General features: G+C 35.9%; 1 protein-coding gene across 1 annotated transcript in view; it reads right to left on the reverse strand.

Annotated features, from left to right (window-relative positions):
- The window catches only part of LOC306665749 (DNA primase large subunit-like), a gene marked incomplete at its 3' end in the record, with an annotated part of 290,898 nt that overhangs the window by 25,755 nt on the left and 244,047 nt on the right, over positions 1-21,096 (reverse strand). The window contains exon 8 of the mRNA XM_079147377.1: positions 1,441-1,508. Coding sequence (XP_079003503.1) covers positions 1,441-1,508 — 68 coding nt within the window. The remainder of the gene's footprint in view (positions 1-1,440; positions 1,509-21,096) is intronic.

Genomic DNA, 21,096 nt, shown 5'->3' on the forward strand with positions numbered 1-21,096 from the left:
TCCCATAGCACAAGAAATAAAAGCTAGAATAAACCACTGGGATAGATTCAAACTAAAAAGCTTTCTCTCAGCAAAGGAAACTATCAGCAATGCGAAGAAAGAGCCTACAGAATGGGAGAATATCTTTGCCAATCATACTTCAGATAGAGCACTAATCTCCAGAATCTATAAAGAACTCAAAAAACTTTACTCCATGAATTCAAATAATCCAGTCGACAAATGGGCTAAGGAAATGAATAGACACTTCACAGAAGAAGATCTACAAGCAATCAACAAACATATGGAAAAATGTTCAACATCTCTAGTAATAAGAGAAATGCCAATCAAAACCACCCTAAGATTCCATCTCACCCCAATTAGAATGGCGATTATCAAGAATACGAGCAACAACAGGTGTTGGCGAGGATGTGGGGAGAAAGGTACACTCATACATTGCTGGTGGGGCTGCAAATTAGTGCAGCCACTCTGGAAAGCAGTGTGGAGATTCCTTAGAAAACTTGGAATGGACCCGCCATTTGACCCAGCTATCCCACTCCTTGGCCTATACCCAAAGGACTTAAAATCAGCATACTACAGAGACACAGCCACATCAATGTTCATAGCTGCTCAATTCACAATAGCCAGACTGTGGAACCAACCTAGATGCCCTTCAATTGATGAGTGGATAAAGAAACTGTGGTATATATATACAATGGAATATTACTCAGCCATAAAGAATGATAAAATTATGGCATTTGCAGGCAAATGGATGAAATTGGAGAATATCATGCTAAGTGAGATAAGCCAATCTCAAAAAGCCAAAGGACAAATGATATCGCTAATAAGTGGAGGATGACACATAATGGGGGGGAGGGAAGGGTTAGTGTTAGGGTTAGAGTTAGGGTTAGGGAGGGGGGCAAGTATGGAGGAAGGAAGTACTGTATAGAGGGTAAAGAGGGGTGGGAGGGGTGGGGGGAAGGGAAAAAATAACAGAATGAATCAAACAACATTACTCTATGTAAACTTATGATTACACAAATGGTATGCCTTTACGCCATGTACAAACAGAGAAACAACATGTATCCCATTTGTTTACAATAAAAAAAAAAAAAAAACCCTATTAATTTAATCTACTGCCATCAACAGTATGCCTTAGCCTTATGGTGAAAGAAATAGTACATTCATTTTAGATCTTTCTGTACAATTAGTCATCTCTACTCATTTTAACTTAAACTTATCAAGTAGTTCTACATATTTTTATTAAAAGGGCTTTCTATAGTACCCTAAAGTCGAGGGTAACAAGTACATGATATTAAGAACTTCCATTTGATTAACAGAGAAAAACAAAGAAAAAAACATTTAAGTTTCAATAATTGAAAGCATTGTTAACCACTTTAACATACTTCACCCACATTAGTGCACTTGCATTTCAAAGCATAGCAAAGCTGTGCCTTCCATTACCTGAGGTGGTTGAGCAGGGGCTGAAGTCTCTCATCTGACTGCACAGCAGGCAAGGACCTGGCTGTTAACTGAGAACAGAAGACAAAGTTAATGAAAATAGCAAAGGCCAGACAGATATGAACACTAAATGCAAAATGGGGTCAGGAAGAGCAGACCAGGGAGGCAGTACATAAAATGTGAAGAAATGTTTCTCTTTTTTAAAATCAAGGAATTATATAAAAAGCAGATACATTATGTGATTAAAGACAACCACATGACTCTAAGGATACAGAATATGTTACCAAGTTTAGAACTAAAAAAAAAAAAAAAAGTAACAGATAGTGCCTATTTGAGCATTTGAGTTCATGAAAAAGCATCTACTCACGAAAATATTTCCTGTGTAAATAAAACTCTTAAATGTTAATATGTGTAACAACCAATCTTATGGTACTAAATCCTGCAATGGTGACATTGAGAACGGGAATTTTGATTTACAGCTAAACCACTATGAAACTGGTAATTTGCAGAAGTGTGTATCATATACTCACTCTACTATGCATTCCTTCATTTGGACAACCACATTACTATAAGGAACCAAGAATATCTTTTAAGTATACAAAAGTAACTGAAAGCATTTAATATTGAAATATGATCCCAAATTGATCTAGGAAATGGTGAGAACTACAGTCTTTCTTTTAAATACTATGCATTAAGCTGACAGTATATCAAGGAAGTATAAACTTCTGATTTGTTTTTTATTGAAATATTAGTTACATTTCTATGTATCTCTATTTTTGTCTTCTGTCCTAAGAAATTGTCACAAAGAATTTAAAGACATTCAAAGTAATCAGCTTGAACCAAACCTAATAAAACAAAGCAAAATTAGAAGATAACTCTTTGATTTAATAATAATCAGTAATTCTTAGATTCTACTAATAAAACATTTATTTACTAATTCACAGAAGAGAATCTTAAGACAAGTAACAAACTGAAAGATAGTCATTGGTATTATTTAGGGTATCCTCATTCTGATTTTTTCATACATTAAAATTTTCTTAAAATGGAAAACAGAAATTTAATTCCTCAAACCCAATTTGTGATGTTATGCAAACAAAAATGAAATTATCTCTTTAAAAAACATTTGTTGAAAATTTGACAAAAATGCCACATCATTTTTATTAAATCATATAAAGGAAATATCAACAAAGTTATTGATTTAAAAGACAATGTAAGCCAATTAACATACTGCAATTTTAGCACAACTAACACTTTCAGTAGTATTTCATGACATATAAATGTTATCAAGGTTATTGAGTTCTATAAACAAAACACTTTAATACATCCTGTATCTGTTAATGTCAAACCCCTCCACAAAATGTCATTTTCATTGTTCAAGATATTTCATGTCTCAGAACCAAAACTACGCTCTAAAATATTTAAATGGTTTATCTAGATATTTCAAAAGTCAATTCTCTGAAAACAGAGCAGGCAGGCAGAGCTTTTTCAGTGAGATCTGTCAACTATATAGCATACTTTCTAATTAAGCTGTCTTTTCTAAACAAAGCAAACAAGCAAACATCTCACCAAAATACTGCAAGACTTTTCAGATATCTGTCCATTCCATACAGGAAACATTTCTCAAATCTATCCCTTTATCTTAATCTCAGCTTTCATTTCCTTTTTCCTGAAGTGTTAGTATCTCCAGTTGCTCTTATGTCTGCCTCCATTGTTGCCTCTTCCCTAATTTATTCTTCAGTCAAGGTCACAGTGAAATTTTCAGATTGAAAGTTAACCTCTCCCCTAATTAAAATCATCTAATAATTCCCTTAGGCTCTCAGGCTAAAGTTATTACAATGGACTTTCATCAAATGTTTTCTTAATATTTTCCTTTTGGGCCACATTACAAAACACCAAGCATAGAATAAATGACTGGTTACACTCAGTCAGCTCCACAAGAGACATGGGAGAATGCCAGGTATGAATCTATCATAGCTCCAGTTTCTGGAACACAAATGGTCAATGATTTGAGCACCTCACCCTCTCAACTTATTTTCAACTTTGAATCTCAAGCAAAAATGATTTCCAAACCATAATCAATGCTGAGTAAAATGTCTTCCGATGGTTTTCCTTCCAACTTTTAAAACAATTTGCATCTTTAAAATAGGATACCTCTTCATCTTAAGGAAATGAGGCAACAAAGCTATTTTAAAGCTCTTTAACAGTAAACGCATCTGCTGACCTTTTGTTAACAGAAAATAAACTTTAGAATCTACAGTCCCTTCATTTCTTTTGAAACTCCTTTCTATGCTTGTGTAGTTACTATCCACATCACTCCACCATGAGAGGCACTGCATCCCTAGTACTTGCAACACGCAAGTCTAATAAGTATTTATTAAATGTGTGACAAATCTAAGAACCTACAACTATGCAATTCCATTAACTGATAAAATGAAAGTGTATCTCTCTCTACATTTCATTGTTAAAGTTTTTCAAATTTCTGCTTTGAGCAAAATCTAAATCAAAACTAAACCAAATTGCAATCATTAGCCTTTCAAGAAAGCAATATGCTATCGTAAGATTTTTTAGAATTAGAGATTTTTAGTATTTCTCTAACAACTTGAAATAAATATCTAAGTTAAATATGGTTTCCATATTTATTTTAGTTTGCTTTCGATTTTTAAATACAAAACACAACAAGGTCCTTGACTTGTAAATCACCAAGAACCAAAGAAAAGATCTATCCCAAACTGGAAGGTCTGTTTGAGTTGGGGTTACTTTGTGGGAGCCATCATAAAAGTTGGCATAATTAACAGCCTATTTCTCATTATTGGTGGAAGGTTAGAAGTTAGTTCAAATGACCTGTCATAATTAATATATCTGGCACATTTAATTAGCCAAAGACACAAGGACTGTGTCTTTTATAGATAAATTTGACAGGTAATTGAGTCTTACATAACTCTTGTAAGAGAATGGTAAGTTATACTCCAAGTATGTGTGATAAGTCAAAATACATTCTACTATTGTGTATAACTAAAAAGAACAAATAAAAATTTATTTAAAAAAAAAAAAGTCTTATAAGAAAGTCCGGAGTTATCTGGTTCCAATCTTGCCATTTCATATAACAGGAAATGCGGTTCCTCATGCCACAGATGGCTAGTTGTAGCATGTGAACCCAGTCTGTGCTAGGACACACAGTACAGGCACTTTCCTTTGTGACACCACCGTTCATAGCACTCCACATGTTGCATGCCAGCTGGTCAGGATCCTTTGACTGATCCCAGGTGTTTCCATATCCTCTTATTCCCTCATTTCTCAAAGTGGGTTGGTGTTCAAGATTTACTTCACCTATGTGTTGGGACTAATGACACGTTAACTAACTCAGGCTGACTCCTTACTCCCTGGCTAGTGAGCAAGATCAAGGCCTCAAAGGCGGTTTCAATAGTTAATGACGATGAATCGGACCATCTTCAGGGATTGGTTAACAATAGTTCCGCGAACGTGATCAGCTCATGCTTGCCATATAGTCCTATGGGACTCTTGCCTGCGTGAACACCCCATGCCTTGCTGACCTTTAAGCTGATTGATTCCCGCCTAGCCCCCACCCTACATAAAAGCTGTGTGACTTCCTCAATAAACGAGTTCCTGCTGTGACTGGTCTCCCTGATGTGTCTGATTGTCCTCCGCCTGGAGGGCTGGGAGCAGGCGGTCAGTCGACCCTACCTATCCCGGTCTGACCTTGTTGGGGAGTGTCCCCTTCCCTTGCCGCTGGTCAAGAAGGGCAAGGTGGCTTAAGACCCCGACACCTATGGATTTGCAGTCTTGAAGATAACCTAATTTTTGCTTAAAAGTTTCCTTCACATCATTTGGGAAACATGACCTACTCAGAGTACTCTCTAACCACCCTTGGTAAAGCAGCACTCCTCCCACAGGTATTCTAGTACTCGGGTATCTCATAACATTTATCATCACCTGAAATTATCTTATTTTCTCATTTGTGTCACTCTCTCCCCACAAGAATATAGTTGCATCAGGCAGGAACATTTTGTCTTGTCTACCTGGTCTACCGCTTTCCCCCATTGCATAGAACAACATGGTACAGTAAGCAGTAGGCAATCCATAAATGCTATAGAGTGAATAAGAGGTTCCCTCCTCTCAAATATTTCCAACAGAAGCATGAGTTTTAAAAAGTGCCCTAGACACTGGCCCTCTTGGTCTTACATTTCTAATGTCTTCATTAACGACATGAGGTATCAACTAGAAGGAACACACACATTTCTCCTTTCATTTCCCACTAAATGGAAAGTCTAAAGTTCTTCTTTAGAAGGAGAGCAAGTGGTTCACAGTTGAAAGTATGACTCCCTGATTCACAGAAAAGAAGCCCAAAACTAACAGTTCAAAACTCAAATAATGGATAAACATATAGACATAAACTCAATGAGTTTACTTGAGTACATATGAACTCAAAATATGGACGTAGAATATGGAGGTACAACCAAAATAGTAACTGTAACATAGTTCTTTCCAAGTTTTTGATCACTAAATGACAGCTCCAAATAAAACAAATAGCCATCACAAACATATTTTCCAACATTATTAATTTAAAATATACAAGGTTCGAAGTCTTAAAACGAACATTTAAAAAAAAAAAAAAAAAAAGTCTGCCAAAACAGACTGACAGAAAGTGAAAGAGGGACAGATAGTGTAAATGTGACTATATTCAAATAAGATTCATTTAGATCATTACAATGAATTCATTCATTCATTGTAAAGAACCAGACTTTGTCATTTAGGTCACAATGCTAAAATTAAAGTGTGTATTTAAACAGCTTTCAAGGTATTATTGCTAAATACATGGGTTGCAATTTTTGATAGATAAGTTACTTTGAAAGGGAATCTAAAATATTTCTCTCGAAATAACCCTACCCCAAAAGGACTAAATTTTCTGAAAACTGAAATCCAAATTGTAATTAGAAGATTAATCTCCTCCAAGGATGGGTAAATCTGGATCTAAAGCATGCTTGACTCTCATATCTTTTCAAGAGTAAAGTGAACAAAGAAAATATTTTCTTCTTTGACTTTTCATGTAAATTAGATCTCTGATGTAGCTAAAAATAAACTTGATCCATATGGAAAAAGTAATTTTTAGAATTATGCTCTCTACTCAGTAGCACCTTTAAAAAAATTCTGGGTAAGAGACAACATTGGTTGCATCTAGGAAAAGCAAGGGGGCAAACAAGACTGAAAATAACTAAAGTTTCAATTTTCTTAGAGATATTCTCTCCTTTTCCTTACATTCAAAGGAAGGAAGTTCTGAAGCAAATATGACAATATGTTAACCTTTCTTAATTCCTGGAGGTAAAAACAGAGGTGTTTGTTTTACATTTTGCATATGATTGCGCTTGAAATAGTTGGAGAGCAGTATGAAGAATGGCATGGAGGAGTGCAAACAGAGGCAGAGATTGATAGGACAAAGGGAAAAAGAACAAAACAGCGGCACATGCAGCAATCTGGGGATCCGAGATGAAAAGTGTATGGCAAAGGCAGAAGTGGTAGAAAGGAGGACGTGAACATGAGGAATATGAATGAGGTATACTCCATAGAACTCAGGAACTAAAAGAGAAAATCTCGAGGACATCCAGCTAGGTAGAGAGTTGAATTAATGGCAAAATAGGAGCAATGGAAGAGGAGGCTGGGAAAGAAGGGTAATTATGAGTTTTAGGCAAGGTAAGTTTGAGATTTTTTTAGTATCTAAGAGGCAACTGAATATAACATGGATCTAGAGCCAAGAAGAGGATATGGAGTTAAAGACTTAAATGTTACCAGCAAACATGAAGCAGAAAAAGCCAAGAACTACCTAAATCTCCCATACTGAATGCATGGAGCAGGGATGTCCAGCTGTCATTTCCTACAAGTAGCTTATTGGAGCACTGTGTTGAGGGTTCATTCTGAAGGGAAAAAAGTAATGTCTTTCTTTCCTATCGCTAAATTCAGATTGAGATGCTTACAACCAAAGACAGACTAACAATGTGACAGCAAAAGTAGACCTGGTTGTGAAATGAAATTATAAAAACATTAGGGTAAGAAACCAATGCCTGGGGAAAGGGCCAATTCCCCTCCCCTCTCTCAGCCTTTCTCCTGGAAGCCTATTTAACCATGGGTCCCTTACCTTTTGGATTGTAAATAACTGTCCTACAAGTCTGACCCTCTTAAAATGTAACAGATGCCTGTGAAAAGAGTCATTTCTTCTTAACTGTTTCTGTAAACATGTTTATGTTAGATACCCTGCACAAGGCTTCAGTCACTGAGATTAGGAATTTTTTTAAAAGAGGAAAAAAAGCCCCAGTGATAGGATGGGTCTAAGATGATGACAAATAACCTATAAAATGTTGTAAGAAACTGGATGGGGGCTCAGAATTTGGAGTTTTGTTTTCCTCTGGGCCTACTGGCATAAAAGAGTTCAGAGTTCTCCTCTCCAAGTTCTGCTTGCTGCTTCTCAACAAGTGTTTCCCGCAACAACAAGAGAAAAGTATACAAATTTACTTAATGTAAGTTTCTATGACATAGGAGTCTTCAGAAATGAACACCCAAAGAGCTAGGGAAACCTGTCTATTTTCATGGACGATATGCAGAAGTGTGACTGAGGACAAAAAGGTATGATCTAATTGGTGATAAACTGAGGGGGACTCATCACAAGGCCCATTCATTCAGATTCTTCTGTGTTCTGGTGCCTTTGGAGTTAAGGACATTCCTTTCTTCTGGGGATCAGGGGCTTGGAGACAGACAATTCTATAGTGAAGATTTTACAGCCTGCTTCAGGGGAGAAGGATCAAGATGGTGAGAGAGATCTTCCTGCTTCTGTTGTTTCCACAAACACCAAGGTGCCATATTTGGGGGTAGTACATCCTAAGCCCCATCAGTTCTAGCTATACCCAGAAAACAATACAGGATTGATTACCAGTGTCTGTTCTAGATGTGGAAGAGGCGATTAGAGATATCTGCTAGGTATTTACTATCCTTAGTTGGAGCAAGATACAAGAATAAGCAATTTTGTAAATAAGACTTAAAACTTTTCTAACATTGATTTTAAGTAATTATAGCTTTATTTAGGAACACAACCAGCATGTCCTTTAACTTAACTCTTATGTTGCACACCTGGAATAAATGCATTCTAGTTTGTGAAAAAATATTCCCCCAGGAAAGCACTCTGCCTCCCACCGTGAGGCTGACTATTGCTCTTAAAACCCTAAAGGAGTTTTTGCTGTCAGCCAGTTGCTATTTTGCAACAGAATTTTTTTTTAAAGGAGCAGATAGGGGACTATAGGAAGAAAATCTTTTTCATGATTTTCCTCTCCAAATGATGGGCATGAAGGGAGGGAACACGAATAAACAAGGAAGTAAATACTGGGCATATAGGGTGAACCGTTCTTAGTCAATAAACATGTTGAAAACAAAGGTGGTTCAATCAGTTGAAAATGAAGAACAAGAGGGTGGCTTCATTTGAAAATAATAAATCCCTTCCCTCTGAACTGCTCACCCAACACTGGCTAAATTAAAACACATAAAAATGACAGGAAAACAATGCTCACTTGGAAAATATTGCTCAATTTTGTTCTCTGGTGTTTTTACCCTCTACCAACTCACTTCCGCTCCCTCACAAAACTCAAGCAGAATGACAATATCCACTGATATCAAAGTTGTATCTCAAAAGAAATCCAAGACAGGTAATCAGCACAAATTAGGCACTTCTTTCTCCGTATAGCAGAGTTCTATTCAAATAAGCAGAATAGTACTCTCTATCAGTGATATTAGGGCAGTGGTGCATATATATGAGTGTGTGTGTGTATATATATATATTTCCAAATGACAAAAAGATTCAAATTTAGATTTTAAAAAGTAAAAACAAATAGGAAATATTTTCAAATTACCTTGACATTCTTATTTCCTACAGGATCTGAAATAGCCCTACTATTATCTTATAACTTCCTAAGAGTAAAGTTGAAATCTAGAATGCCAACTCTTTTCTACTGAAAGATGTGTGGTATGTATGTGTGTGTGTGTACACATATATATTCACTAAGAAATATAATTAATAGATTTAGAAAATTTTTTAAACCAAAAGGCAAGAACTTTTATAACAGACCTCATAGTATCAGAAAATATAGCTTTAAAGAGAACAGGTTGTTCAACAGAACTATCACTTTTATTACTGGGACCAAGGCAGATGTCAAATAAAATTAGCTTTTACAAGCAGCTGCTCTTTTAACTTCATTGATTTTAACAACAGAAAATCCTGTGTCTTTTTGAACTACGTTTTCTTATAATAGCAACAGATCCCAATTACAAACCCCAAACTGTGAAATTCCACATTACATTTCCCTTTGCTCTTGGAACCAAATTTGTTCTCCAGTTTCATGTTCTCCCTTGGCAGGCTGGGATGCCGTTCATCACTAATGGTAACACTCCAGTGCTCAGATGCCCACAGAACTTTTTGGTTTTCACAGGGCTCCCGCGTACATTATCTCACTTAATCTTCAAAACAGAGGTGATTTCATCAGTACCCTGCTTCAGTACATGAAAATTTCTCTATCAGCTGGCCACAAACATGATTTTCAATATGTAAGCTCTAAAAAAGCACCCAACGATCTTGTCAAGCAAAACGCATATATTCCACTTGAGCTCTAAACATGCCAAGTAGTTTAATTTCCAAAGAATATTAAACAGTGCAGAGTTAACAAGATATTTCCAGTTCAAGGGGTTGGATGATATGAAGAACTGAGGGGAGCAAACCTGGGAATAGTACAAGCAGATATCCCAGTGCTGATTTTTGATCATGAAACCTATGGTGTGAGAAGCAGCTTATTATTCAAAGCCCAACCTAAGCACCTTACTAAAGCTCTACATCATTTAGAAATGTTTAAGCAAGGGGGGCGGGGGGAGTGTAAGAGATACATAGTAATGATGCACAGGGATCACTGAATTTTCTCCTCATAGTAAAACCACCATAAAATCATTTTACTTTTAGAATACTCTGATAATTTGAGTTCAGAATTAAGCTACAGCAAATAGTTTCACAATTAGACTTCTCATAAACAAGGATCCGGCAAGTGGAATTCAACATGTGTTGTTTATTAAGTTGGCATAAGGATTGCTCTTGCAAAATAAGAAAGACAGCACTACTAGTATTTTTACTACAGGCAGGGCACTCTGCTCTGAGTTCTACGTAGACTCCGATCCTCACAAAATCCCTATCAGTGATATTATTTCGAACTGATGAACCAAAGGTACTTGGAACGTCCAAGGAGAGTGAATAAGTGAACTTTAATGCCCTAAGCATCAGCTGCCTTTCGTTTCATAAAGTATCTTAAAAATGTACACAAAACTTGTCTTGGACTCTAGAACATGTTCTTGGTTTACTATAAAAACAATGTTTAATTACTTTACCACAGAGTAAAATGGCTCTATATAGTTACTCTCTAGTATACTTAGCCCGACATATTTTGGCCATCTTATTACTTTAGAAAACAGCACTACATTTTTAGTCCTTGGAAGACCCAGAAAAAAGTCTCTGATGGCATGTTAGGCGTTTGGAGATGGCTGAGACAATCTGGATCTTGGTACTTCACTGGGTCCTTCACGTGTTTACCACAATTACAAAGAGGTAAACATGACATCTGTTTCAGTCATAAATCATTACATACAGAGACTCTAAAAATCATTTAAAAGTTCTAGATTTTTTATTTAATAAATTTGTGAGGTATTAACTGCTATTCTAGGGTTCTTATCCATTATTATTGTATTTTCATTCATCATTTCAATCTCCCCAAATGTCCTATACCATAATTAAAGATACATTTATCAATTTCTTAAAGAAAAAAAAAAAAAAAAAAAAAACCTTATGTGGGTTTTCCAGAATCAAAATTTCCTTAAGCACGAATCTTGAGCAAAATCTTATTATGTGGAGCTGAAGAAATAGCTCGCATTGGAGAGCGCTCACCTAGCATGCACAAGGGCTGCGGTAATTATCAAAAATACAAGCAACAATAGGTGTTGGCGAGGATGTGGGGAAAAAGGTACACTCATACATTGCTAGTGGGGTTGCAAATTACTGCAGCCACTCTGGAAAGCAGCGTGGAGATTCCTTAGAAAACTTGGAATGGAACTACCATTTGACCCTGCTATCCCACTCCTTGGCCTATACCCAAAGGACTTTAAATCAGCATACTACAGAGATACAGCCATATCAATGTTCATAGCTGCTCAATGCACAATAGCCAGATTCTGGAACCAACCTAGACGCCCCTCAACTGATGAATGGATAAAGAAACTGTGATATATATATATATATATATACACACACATATATATACACACACACATACATATACGTGCACACAATGGAATATTACTCAGCCATAAAGAAGAATAAAATTATGGCATTTGTGGGCAAATGAATTAAATTGGAGACTATCATGTTAAGTGAGATAAGCCAATCTCAAAAAACCAAAGGACAAATGATCTCGCTGATAAGTGGATGATGACACATAATGGGGGGTGGGAGGGAAGCAAGAATGGAGGAAGGAGGGACTGTATAGAGGGAAAAGAGGGATGGGAGGGGTGGGGGGAAGGAAAAAGTAACAGAATGAATCAAACACCATTACCCTATGTAAATGTATGATTACACAAATGGTATGCCTCTACTTCATGTACAGAGAAACAAGTTGAACTCCATTTGTTTACAATAAAAATAAATTTAAAAAAAGAAAAAAAATCTTATTATGTGGGAATTTCTCACAAAACTTCCTTAATATGCACATCAATTCTACTCTGTGCACTGGAGTTGCCAACAGTATCTGCAGGCTTCTAGAAAAGGTTTAAGAGAGTTCACAAACAGAACAGCGTTCTTCACAGATAGTCCACAACTCCTTTAACTCCCTGCTGAGTCTGTTTTCCCATAAGAAATGTCAGACATGTAAGCTGCCCATTCACTGGCAATTTTATCCCTTTTCTAAATAGGAATAAACAGTGTACTACTTTCAATGTTGGGAACTTTAAACAATCTATTCTATACTACATTTAAATGTCATTTATTAAATAATCCAGAATTAATGTCACAGAACCCACCATTTCATTTAATTACCCAAGTGAAGAGACACAGAAGAGCTATGTATGAATAAATACACACTTTCATCTTTCAGTAGGAAACTCTCTTTCCGATGACTTGAACTTTTATTAACACTTGGAGTAGAGGTAGAATGATGGAGAATGGAACAAAGTAGGTGGATGAGATTTTTATTCATGCCTGGAAGATAGTGATATGTTAGATAATATTACATAGTCCTTGGAAATGCTCTTGAAGGACTAGAGGGCCCTAGGTGATTAAAAACAAGTAATCAACAAGGATACACAAAGATTTCCATTTCCCCAACAGCTAACCCTCAAACCAATGTTCCAAATGTATAATTCAAGGATAGCAGCCCCAGATGGCTAACAACATACTTCTAATGTTTGTTAACAGATGCTGCACGAAGTACTCATTTGCTTAGTACTTCAGCTACTTTTCCCTGTCTCTGTGACTTAATTTTCCCTGCTGTCCCAGAGCACAATGACATCTTTCTTGATAGAGACCTTTGAAAGTGTAGAAATGTTTTTAAGTGTGAAACAGCCCAATGAGTCTCACATGTCAGTTTATTTCCCTGACCTGAAATAATCAGATATTGAAGGTTTTGGATTCATTTGGTTTAGCTGAAGTTTAAGCTATATTATTGCTCATGAAGGAGCTCTACAATTTTTCTTTAAAAATAAAGGAGGCTATACTTTAGTTCTTCTTTGGTAGAAGAACTACCAAATTTTAAATTTCTTTTTAAAAGATCTTTTGAAACTTTTAAAATATTGGACCATATTTCAAACACACACACACACACACACACACACACACACACATTTTGCTTACTAAAACTAGAATCTTGTGATTAATTCTAAATTTTTTTCTGATTTAAGACAAATCATGCTGGGCACAGTGATGCATGCCTATCATTCCAGCAACTCAGGAAACTGAAGCAGGAGGATTGAAAGTTTGAGGCCAGCCTCAGTAACTTAGTGAGATCTTGCCTCAAAATAAAAAATAAAAAGAGCTGGGGATACAGGCCAGTGGTAAAGTGCCTCTGGGCTTGTAAAAATAACCATTCATTATGAAATGAAAATATCAAAGTATAATGCCTTTACTGTGTTAAGGACATAAACAATGCCATCTAGACCTTTCAGAATTCTGATGTAACAGATATAAAATGCGTTTTTAAGATTTTTTTTTCTAATCACAAATTTAGAATCAGAAGTCACTTAAGATGACTGCAGAATAAGAAGGAAAAGGAAATAGATGTATTTTGAATGTTCCAAAAACATATCAGGGTTTCTCAAATCCTTTTCCTTCTTCTTCACCATTTTCTTTTTTCCAAATTAAGAATTAAAGATTGAATATCCCTTATCTTAGATGCTTGAGATCACCAGTGTTTTCAGATTTCAGAGATTTTTGGATTTGGGGATAGCTGTACAGATTTTATCAGTTGAGGATCTCTAATCCAAATCTGAAACTTTTTGAATGCCAACATGATGCTCAAAAAGTTTCAGAGTTTGAAGCATTTTAAGATTTTGGATATTCAACCCATATCATAAGTAGCAACCTGGACCACTTGATGTCTTCTCATTTCTAAACTCCTAGAAGTTCCAAATAGTATATGATCTCTTTTAAAACACATACCCAAGCCACTGAATTTAATGTACTAACTCCAACAAAATAAGCTAATCTGGAACACTTTACAAATCAAAATGGTATGCAAAATTTCATTTTCATAGGAAAAGTAGATATTTTCTTATTCTTTACTAACTTTCTGGTTATCTCTTTTTCTTTTCATTTTTAGGTGATATAATAACTAGATTCCAGGGTAAGGAAGAGACACTGGTCTGAAAAGTGAAAAAATGCTTACCTACTTGCATAGGCTTTTAAAAACTCACTTACTATTACAACAACCATCTATTGTTAACTACACAAAATTATGAGCTGCCATTTTAATGATGGAATGAACCCTAACTGGTATATTCCTGCCAGCAGAATGAGTATAGATTATAGAAATACTATTACTATTATTTGCACCTACCCCTACCAGCCCAAAGCACCAACATATGAAATCGAGGGTGGGGATAATAAAACATGTTTTGAGATACACTTCCTAAGAGTAAACATTTCGGCTTATTTGTAAAACATTCTTTGATATCAGAAGAGCTAGTTGAGACTTTTAAAAGACCTTGACATATATTTGACTGATTGCTTTCCAATGACATTATTTTATACTTTTTGGCACAATCGGGTTGATAGTGTTTGATGGATAACCAGACAAGCAAAGGACAAGTCTGAGCAATCGCCATCCTTTATATTTGACATCTTCATGTTTTATTAGATATATTAGGAAAAGAGGGAACAAAAGCCCACAGGCAATACTAGTTCCAAAAGATCTCACCACATACAGAAAGCTCCAAATTGTCTACTTTGAAGCCATGACCTCTTTTTGTTTAGGGGGTGGGAACTAAAGAATCATCAACAGTTATAAAATTGGAAAAAGAGAAAGAGTTGAATCGTGCAATTCTTCATTAAATTTTGCTTTCTCTAATTAAATATTTTGAATGAATGGGTCATAAGATCCCCTGGACAAAAGCACAGTATACCAAATGTAAAGCTTGACTTTTCCTGTTCTATTAGTGCCTCATTTATTTCCCCCTTAGTTTATTCATTTTATTCAAATGTAAATGAATGTCATCATGAACTGTGTCCTAAGATACTTCAACAATGTTGTCATGTGAATTATCCATTAGACAAAATTTTAAAGTCAACTACCCAAAACCATAAATCAACACTAACTTTTTTTAATGGCATTAAAAATGGCATTATTACCTAAAAGTTCAGTAGATGTATTTAATTAAATGCACATCATAGTAAATATATGGACAACAAAGGACTTAAGGAAACTGACATTTGCAACAGCAGACTGACTTTTCACCAACATTAACTAGAAGTCAGAGATAATTTTGTTGGTGCCTGTGCAAAGATAAAATGAAGACCCTGTTCACCAATATAAATAAGCACAAATCTGGAAGGAAAGATTAGATGCCAAGGTTAAGTCTGAACTGCCTGTTAGACATCCAGGCAAAATTATCTGGACTTAAATAAAATCATAAAAATCAAATCAGTCTCAGAACATTCCATAGATTTTTGTGCTTTACTGCAATTTCTACCCTGAAAACTAGAGTAATTAAATAATATCTTGCAGCCTTAGAGCTCCTTTATGTAATTAGCTACAATTAATGAATAATAGTATCACTAGCTACAGAACTACACAGTTCCAAGACCCTTAATAAAATGAAGGTCTTAAAGGCAGCTCCTAACTAGACCAACAATTCTCATATGAGTGAACAATTATTTGCTTTAGGAATGTACAGACAAAACGGTATGTACTAACCACGCGTGGCCACTGAGTTCTTGAAATGTTGCCAGTCCAAACTGAGATATGCTATAAAATTTATACCAAATTTCAGACTTTCTATAAAGAAAAGATTTCAAAAATAACTTTGTATACTGACATATTGAAAGGATAACATTTTGCTTATACTGAGTTAAATCAAATAGATTAAAATTAATTTCATCCTTTCACAAGTTTTTAAATGTGAATACTAGAAAATTTTTAAATTACAAATATGGTTTACATTATATTTCTGTTGGACAGGGGATTTCTGAACCAATGATAAATGGGACTTCATTCTGGTACACAAGCTGTAATAACACACTATTTAAATGAGGGAGCATGAAGAAGGGAGAATTAAAAAAAAAAACCACTTGTGGACTGGGCGTGTGATTCAGTGGTACAACACTTGCTCAGCACGCACAAAGCACTGAGTTCAAACCCAGTACCATTTTTTAAAAAATAAACAAGGTTTGTGTTATTGTTAGAAACAGTAAATCATCTATTTTACATCTATGGCTGCAAAAAAAAGTTTTTTTAAAAATGCATGCTCCAAAATGAGATTTAAAAAAAAAAAAAAAATCAGCACATTCCTTTCCTTCCCCCCAAAAGTAAGAAGAGATGTACGTCTTCAATGAAAATAACAGCAACTTCTCCCAAATATTTATATGAAATTATAAAACCACATTTTATAACCAGTTGCCCTATAGCTTTCAGCTGTCAGGAAAGTTAGAAAGAAAATATATCTCAGGTAACATTGAGAAATACTTTATCAAATGGAACATGAATTTATGAATTTATTTCATAAGTGTTGAATTATACATTATATAGATGATTTCCCTCACTGCAAATATGCAGAATGATTGAGAACCTCAGGGCTGAAAATATAATTTGGTCGACTCATGTTCCTTTGTAGATAATCTATTCTTTTATTCTAAATGTTTTTAGACTTCTTTCGTTTTGAGATTCTTAAATTTTATATCATCTACCAAGATGTGGGTGTTCTCATCTTCCCTGTGTAGTATTAGCCCTTTCATTATGATGTCTTTGTTCTTTCTGAATTCTGAGTAATTTAACATCATCATTTCTTTGAATATTTCTCTCTCGAATCTCTCCTCACTTCCCAGAAGTCCATTATTTGCGTGCAGCATCTCTCTCCTCCAAATTTCTTATCTTTCTTCAATATTTTCTACAACTACTTTTCTTTCTGCCTTCAGAGTCCATCAATATGATATTCAAGCTCAATAATACATTTTTACCTATATCCATTCTAATTATCTGTCTTATAAAGTTCTTCAACTATATTTGTCATATCTGCTATTCTCTTTTGTTCTTTTATAATTTCTTTTTCCTTAATATTACTACTATTGTTCTTTATCATAAGTACATTTCTTATGTTTAAATTACTGATCCCTCTGTTCTAATAATTCTGCTTTGTGAGGTCTACACTACATAGGAGATGTATCTATAGGAGATACATTCCAAGACCCCCAGTGGACGCCTGAAATTAGTATACATAGAGTTCATTATCATTTGTATACTTTACCTATACATGCATACCTATGGTAAAATTCAATTTATAAATTAGATACCCTAAAAGACTAAAAAATAATAAAATAGAACGATTAAACAATATACTGTAATAAAACTGTCAGCATAACTACTCTTGTACTTTGGGATCATTAGTAAGTAAAATAAGGATCACTTGAGTCCAAGTAATGGTGATAACCTGTGCAATCAATATGAAAATTGAAACCACTACTAAATGACTAATGGAAGGATGGCATGTATACAGTGTAAGTGCACTGGATAAAGGGATGATTTACATCCCAGGTCGGGGGGAACAAGATGGTACAAGATCTCATCATGCCATTCAGAACAGAATGGTGCACAATTAAAAATTAATGAATTATTTCTGGAATCTTTCACTCAATCACTTCAAATCATGATTGACAGTGAGTAACTGAAACCATGGACAGGGAATCCATGAATAAGGGGGTACTTCTGTATTGTTTGTTTTCTCTTTGCTTTCAACGGTGGCTGTGCTCTCCCTATCATGATTTTGGCTTGTAAGGTCAAATTCACCAAAAGCTATCAACTACTAAAAATGTGTAAGAAAATTTCTATAAATTTGCATGGCCAAAACACAGATCTGTAATGTCACTCTAGGTGAATTTGAGGATGGAGGGATGAGTCACAAGCACCAAATAATCCACCAGGTAACTCCTTTGAGGGAAGTAATAAAGCAGCAACACTGGGAGAAGGCATGCTCTGTGGGGTATAATCTGCAAACTCTAGGAGGAGTGAGTGCCCTGGGGTGGCTGGTTGGTTATATCTGATTTCATCAGCTCCTCACCCCAGCAGACTTTACATGTTACCCTGACACGACCCTAATGACATCAATTTCTGTAGCAGTGGGGCAAGCAATTATTATCTCAAGGTAGCTGGCGAAAGTCAGGTCAAAAACAAAACTAAAAAGAAAAACAGCTTAGAACAATTTATCTTCTCCTGATGCCTCAGGTCACCCTTGCCCTAGGCCAAACTACCTACACATGCACATCTATTCACAACAACCTAAGTCACTACAACTTTTCACAGTTATTTTAGGTACTTCTTTAGATCCATGCTTTCCTCCTACTTCTGTAGTTTCTCCATGGTTTTGGGAGAAGGAGTCAAGAGCCCACAATAACTCTCCATCTTGACAGAATCGCAAATAACTCCCTGAACTACAGTTTAGGAAACAGGCAAAGTAGAGGATTTAATTGATGACACTGAGTATAATACTTCTGAAACACCCACACACACACTTGAAAATATAAACTCTCTAATCTAATTGTTCAACCAATACCAATAATTAAGAATACCTCTGAAGGAGCAGTGGTAGAGTGTTTGCCTCGCACAGGCAAGGCCCTAGGTTCAATCCCCAGAACCACTAAGAGGCCAGGGTTGGGGGTGGGGGGCTTAAAATAGAGTAAACTCTGCTATACAACTCCTAACCACTAGATGTTTCAGAGACGATTTAAGTACTATTGGAAAGAGCAATTAAGTGCAGCTTCACCCTCCTTGCTCAGCTACATAAGAATATTCCTATATTACTTGAACCTCCAACATTTCCTTTCAAAGGGACTAACAGCTTTCACACCCTGTTCTGGACATCTTTTATGAACTATCTTTCCCTATTCTAGAATTAACATCTATTTCTTTGTTCTGCTTATACACATGCATCATATGGTACTTGGTCAACCTCACTACTGTAACTGGCAGGGTGGGAAGAGAGTCCTTCAACTGCAGAATAAGCAGGGGGCACATGCAGATCGTTTCCCTTCATGACTGTAGTGCAAGACCTACTGGCCATGGGAGACTGATGCTCTCAAGTCAATTTTGCTGCTTCTCCTCTGTGCACAAAGCATTGTTCCATTCAGTGCCTATGTCAGTTTTGCCAATCTTGACAACCCCAACATCTACAAACTATGCAGTGGAGTTGTCATCCTGGGACTGCTGTTCCTGGTAGTAAGAACTGCCATGTTCCTTGCTGTCCTCCACATGAGGGTGCTCCTCCCCCAAAGGTGGTAGAAGTCTTACATGCTTTACAAGTACAAAAGCATTCTCAGAATCACAAATGTATCAGTGAACTCGAGCGTAACGATATTCTACTTTTGAACACAGCTTTAAAACCCTACTGTATAAACTCTACATTTTCCCCTGGTGCACATTACAGTGCAGATGATGAGGGTGTGAGAGAAAGACAGGAAAAGCTGCACCACTGGCAAACCCTATATCATTGTTAGCCTCGTTCTAGTGTGATTATATTTTTCCAACTATTTCCAATATGAAAATCAAAACTGCACATGGTCTAATGGTAGACATGGGTTATACATTAGTATTTCAACATATGTAAGACTTAAAGTCAGAAATTAGGTGGAATGAACATAGTAACACACTACATAAACCTCAAAGTCAGACATTCCTAGATTCAAATCCTAGCCCTTAATAGCTATATGACCTTGAAATAATAATTCCTTAGAGCTTCAATTTCCTCATCTGTCAAGCGAGGGTTCTGGTCCCTAACTTATATGGTAACTGTAAGAACTAAAAATAATAAATGAAAGAGATAATATGCCTTCAACAATATATTCAGCAAATAGTATTATGCAAAACAACATTCTCTGTACTAAGAGTTAGTAGCTGCTGCTAGTACTAACCACTATTAAAAATACCACTACCATGATTACTATCACTTGTACTATTTCAAATCAGCTGACTGGACTTCACATAGAATTAATATGTTTACCAGTGAGACAATTACCATAAGAGTACATTTAATGAATTCTCAAATAAGAAAATTGTAAATTCTGAACTAATTCACAGAACCCATCTCTGTCTGTTGGTATTAAGCAGAATTCTTAACAGGGACAAGGAACAAAGACCAAACTAAGCCACCCAGGAGGGAGAACAGCAATTGCTAAAAGGAATCCAGACTGGAAAAGTTCACAGAATCTAAGGATGTTACAGTAAGCAGGACGACAGCAGAACCTCACAGAACAAAGCCAGGTACTCTGCCCACTGACTCATTTTGTGTCAAGATATTCTAGACTAAGCACCGTGGCTACAAGAATGTAAGTATTTTTCCCCTGTACTATGACACATGTTCACAGAACATGAATATTTAGTCCTCTCCTAATCACCTATCCCACTATCCAAATACCTCCAAAATACAAGGTCTACAATAACCTGTCTACAATTTACTTAAGTATCATCAGTTCCTATTTTAGTACCTAGTCCCTAACATCACTGCTTCTGGTATTAAGGATAGAGATATGAATAAAGCAGTCTGCTTTCTAATGGTGAAAACATATATAAAACTTAATGCTGGACACAATTAAATACTACAATGAATACAATCTAGTAAGGGGAAGGCTATTTTAGATAGGAAGAAAATTCTAATTCTCTGAGAAGATATCATCAAAGGAGAGTGATCTGAATTAAATATGAGCACAAACTATGCAAATATGAGGGTAGGGGACATTGCAAGATGAAAAAGCAAACACAAAGGGCCTGAAGTACCAGTGTTCAAGGGGCCACAGAAAACTGGGGAAGGGAATGGTCCAAAGGGAAAAAAGAACAAATGCAAAGACCTTGGAACAAGAATAAAATGGCACATCTAGGAAAG

The sequence above is a fragment of the Sciurus vulgaris genome (genome assembly GCF_902686455.1).
Source record: "Sciurus vulgaris genome assembly, chromosome: 7".
In the NCBI taxonomy this organism is placed as follows: domain Eukaryota; kingdom Metazoa; phylum Chordata; class Mammalia; order Rodentia; family Sciuridae; genus Sciurus; species Sciurus vulgaris.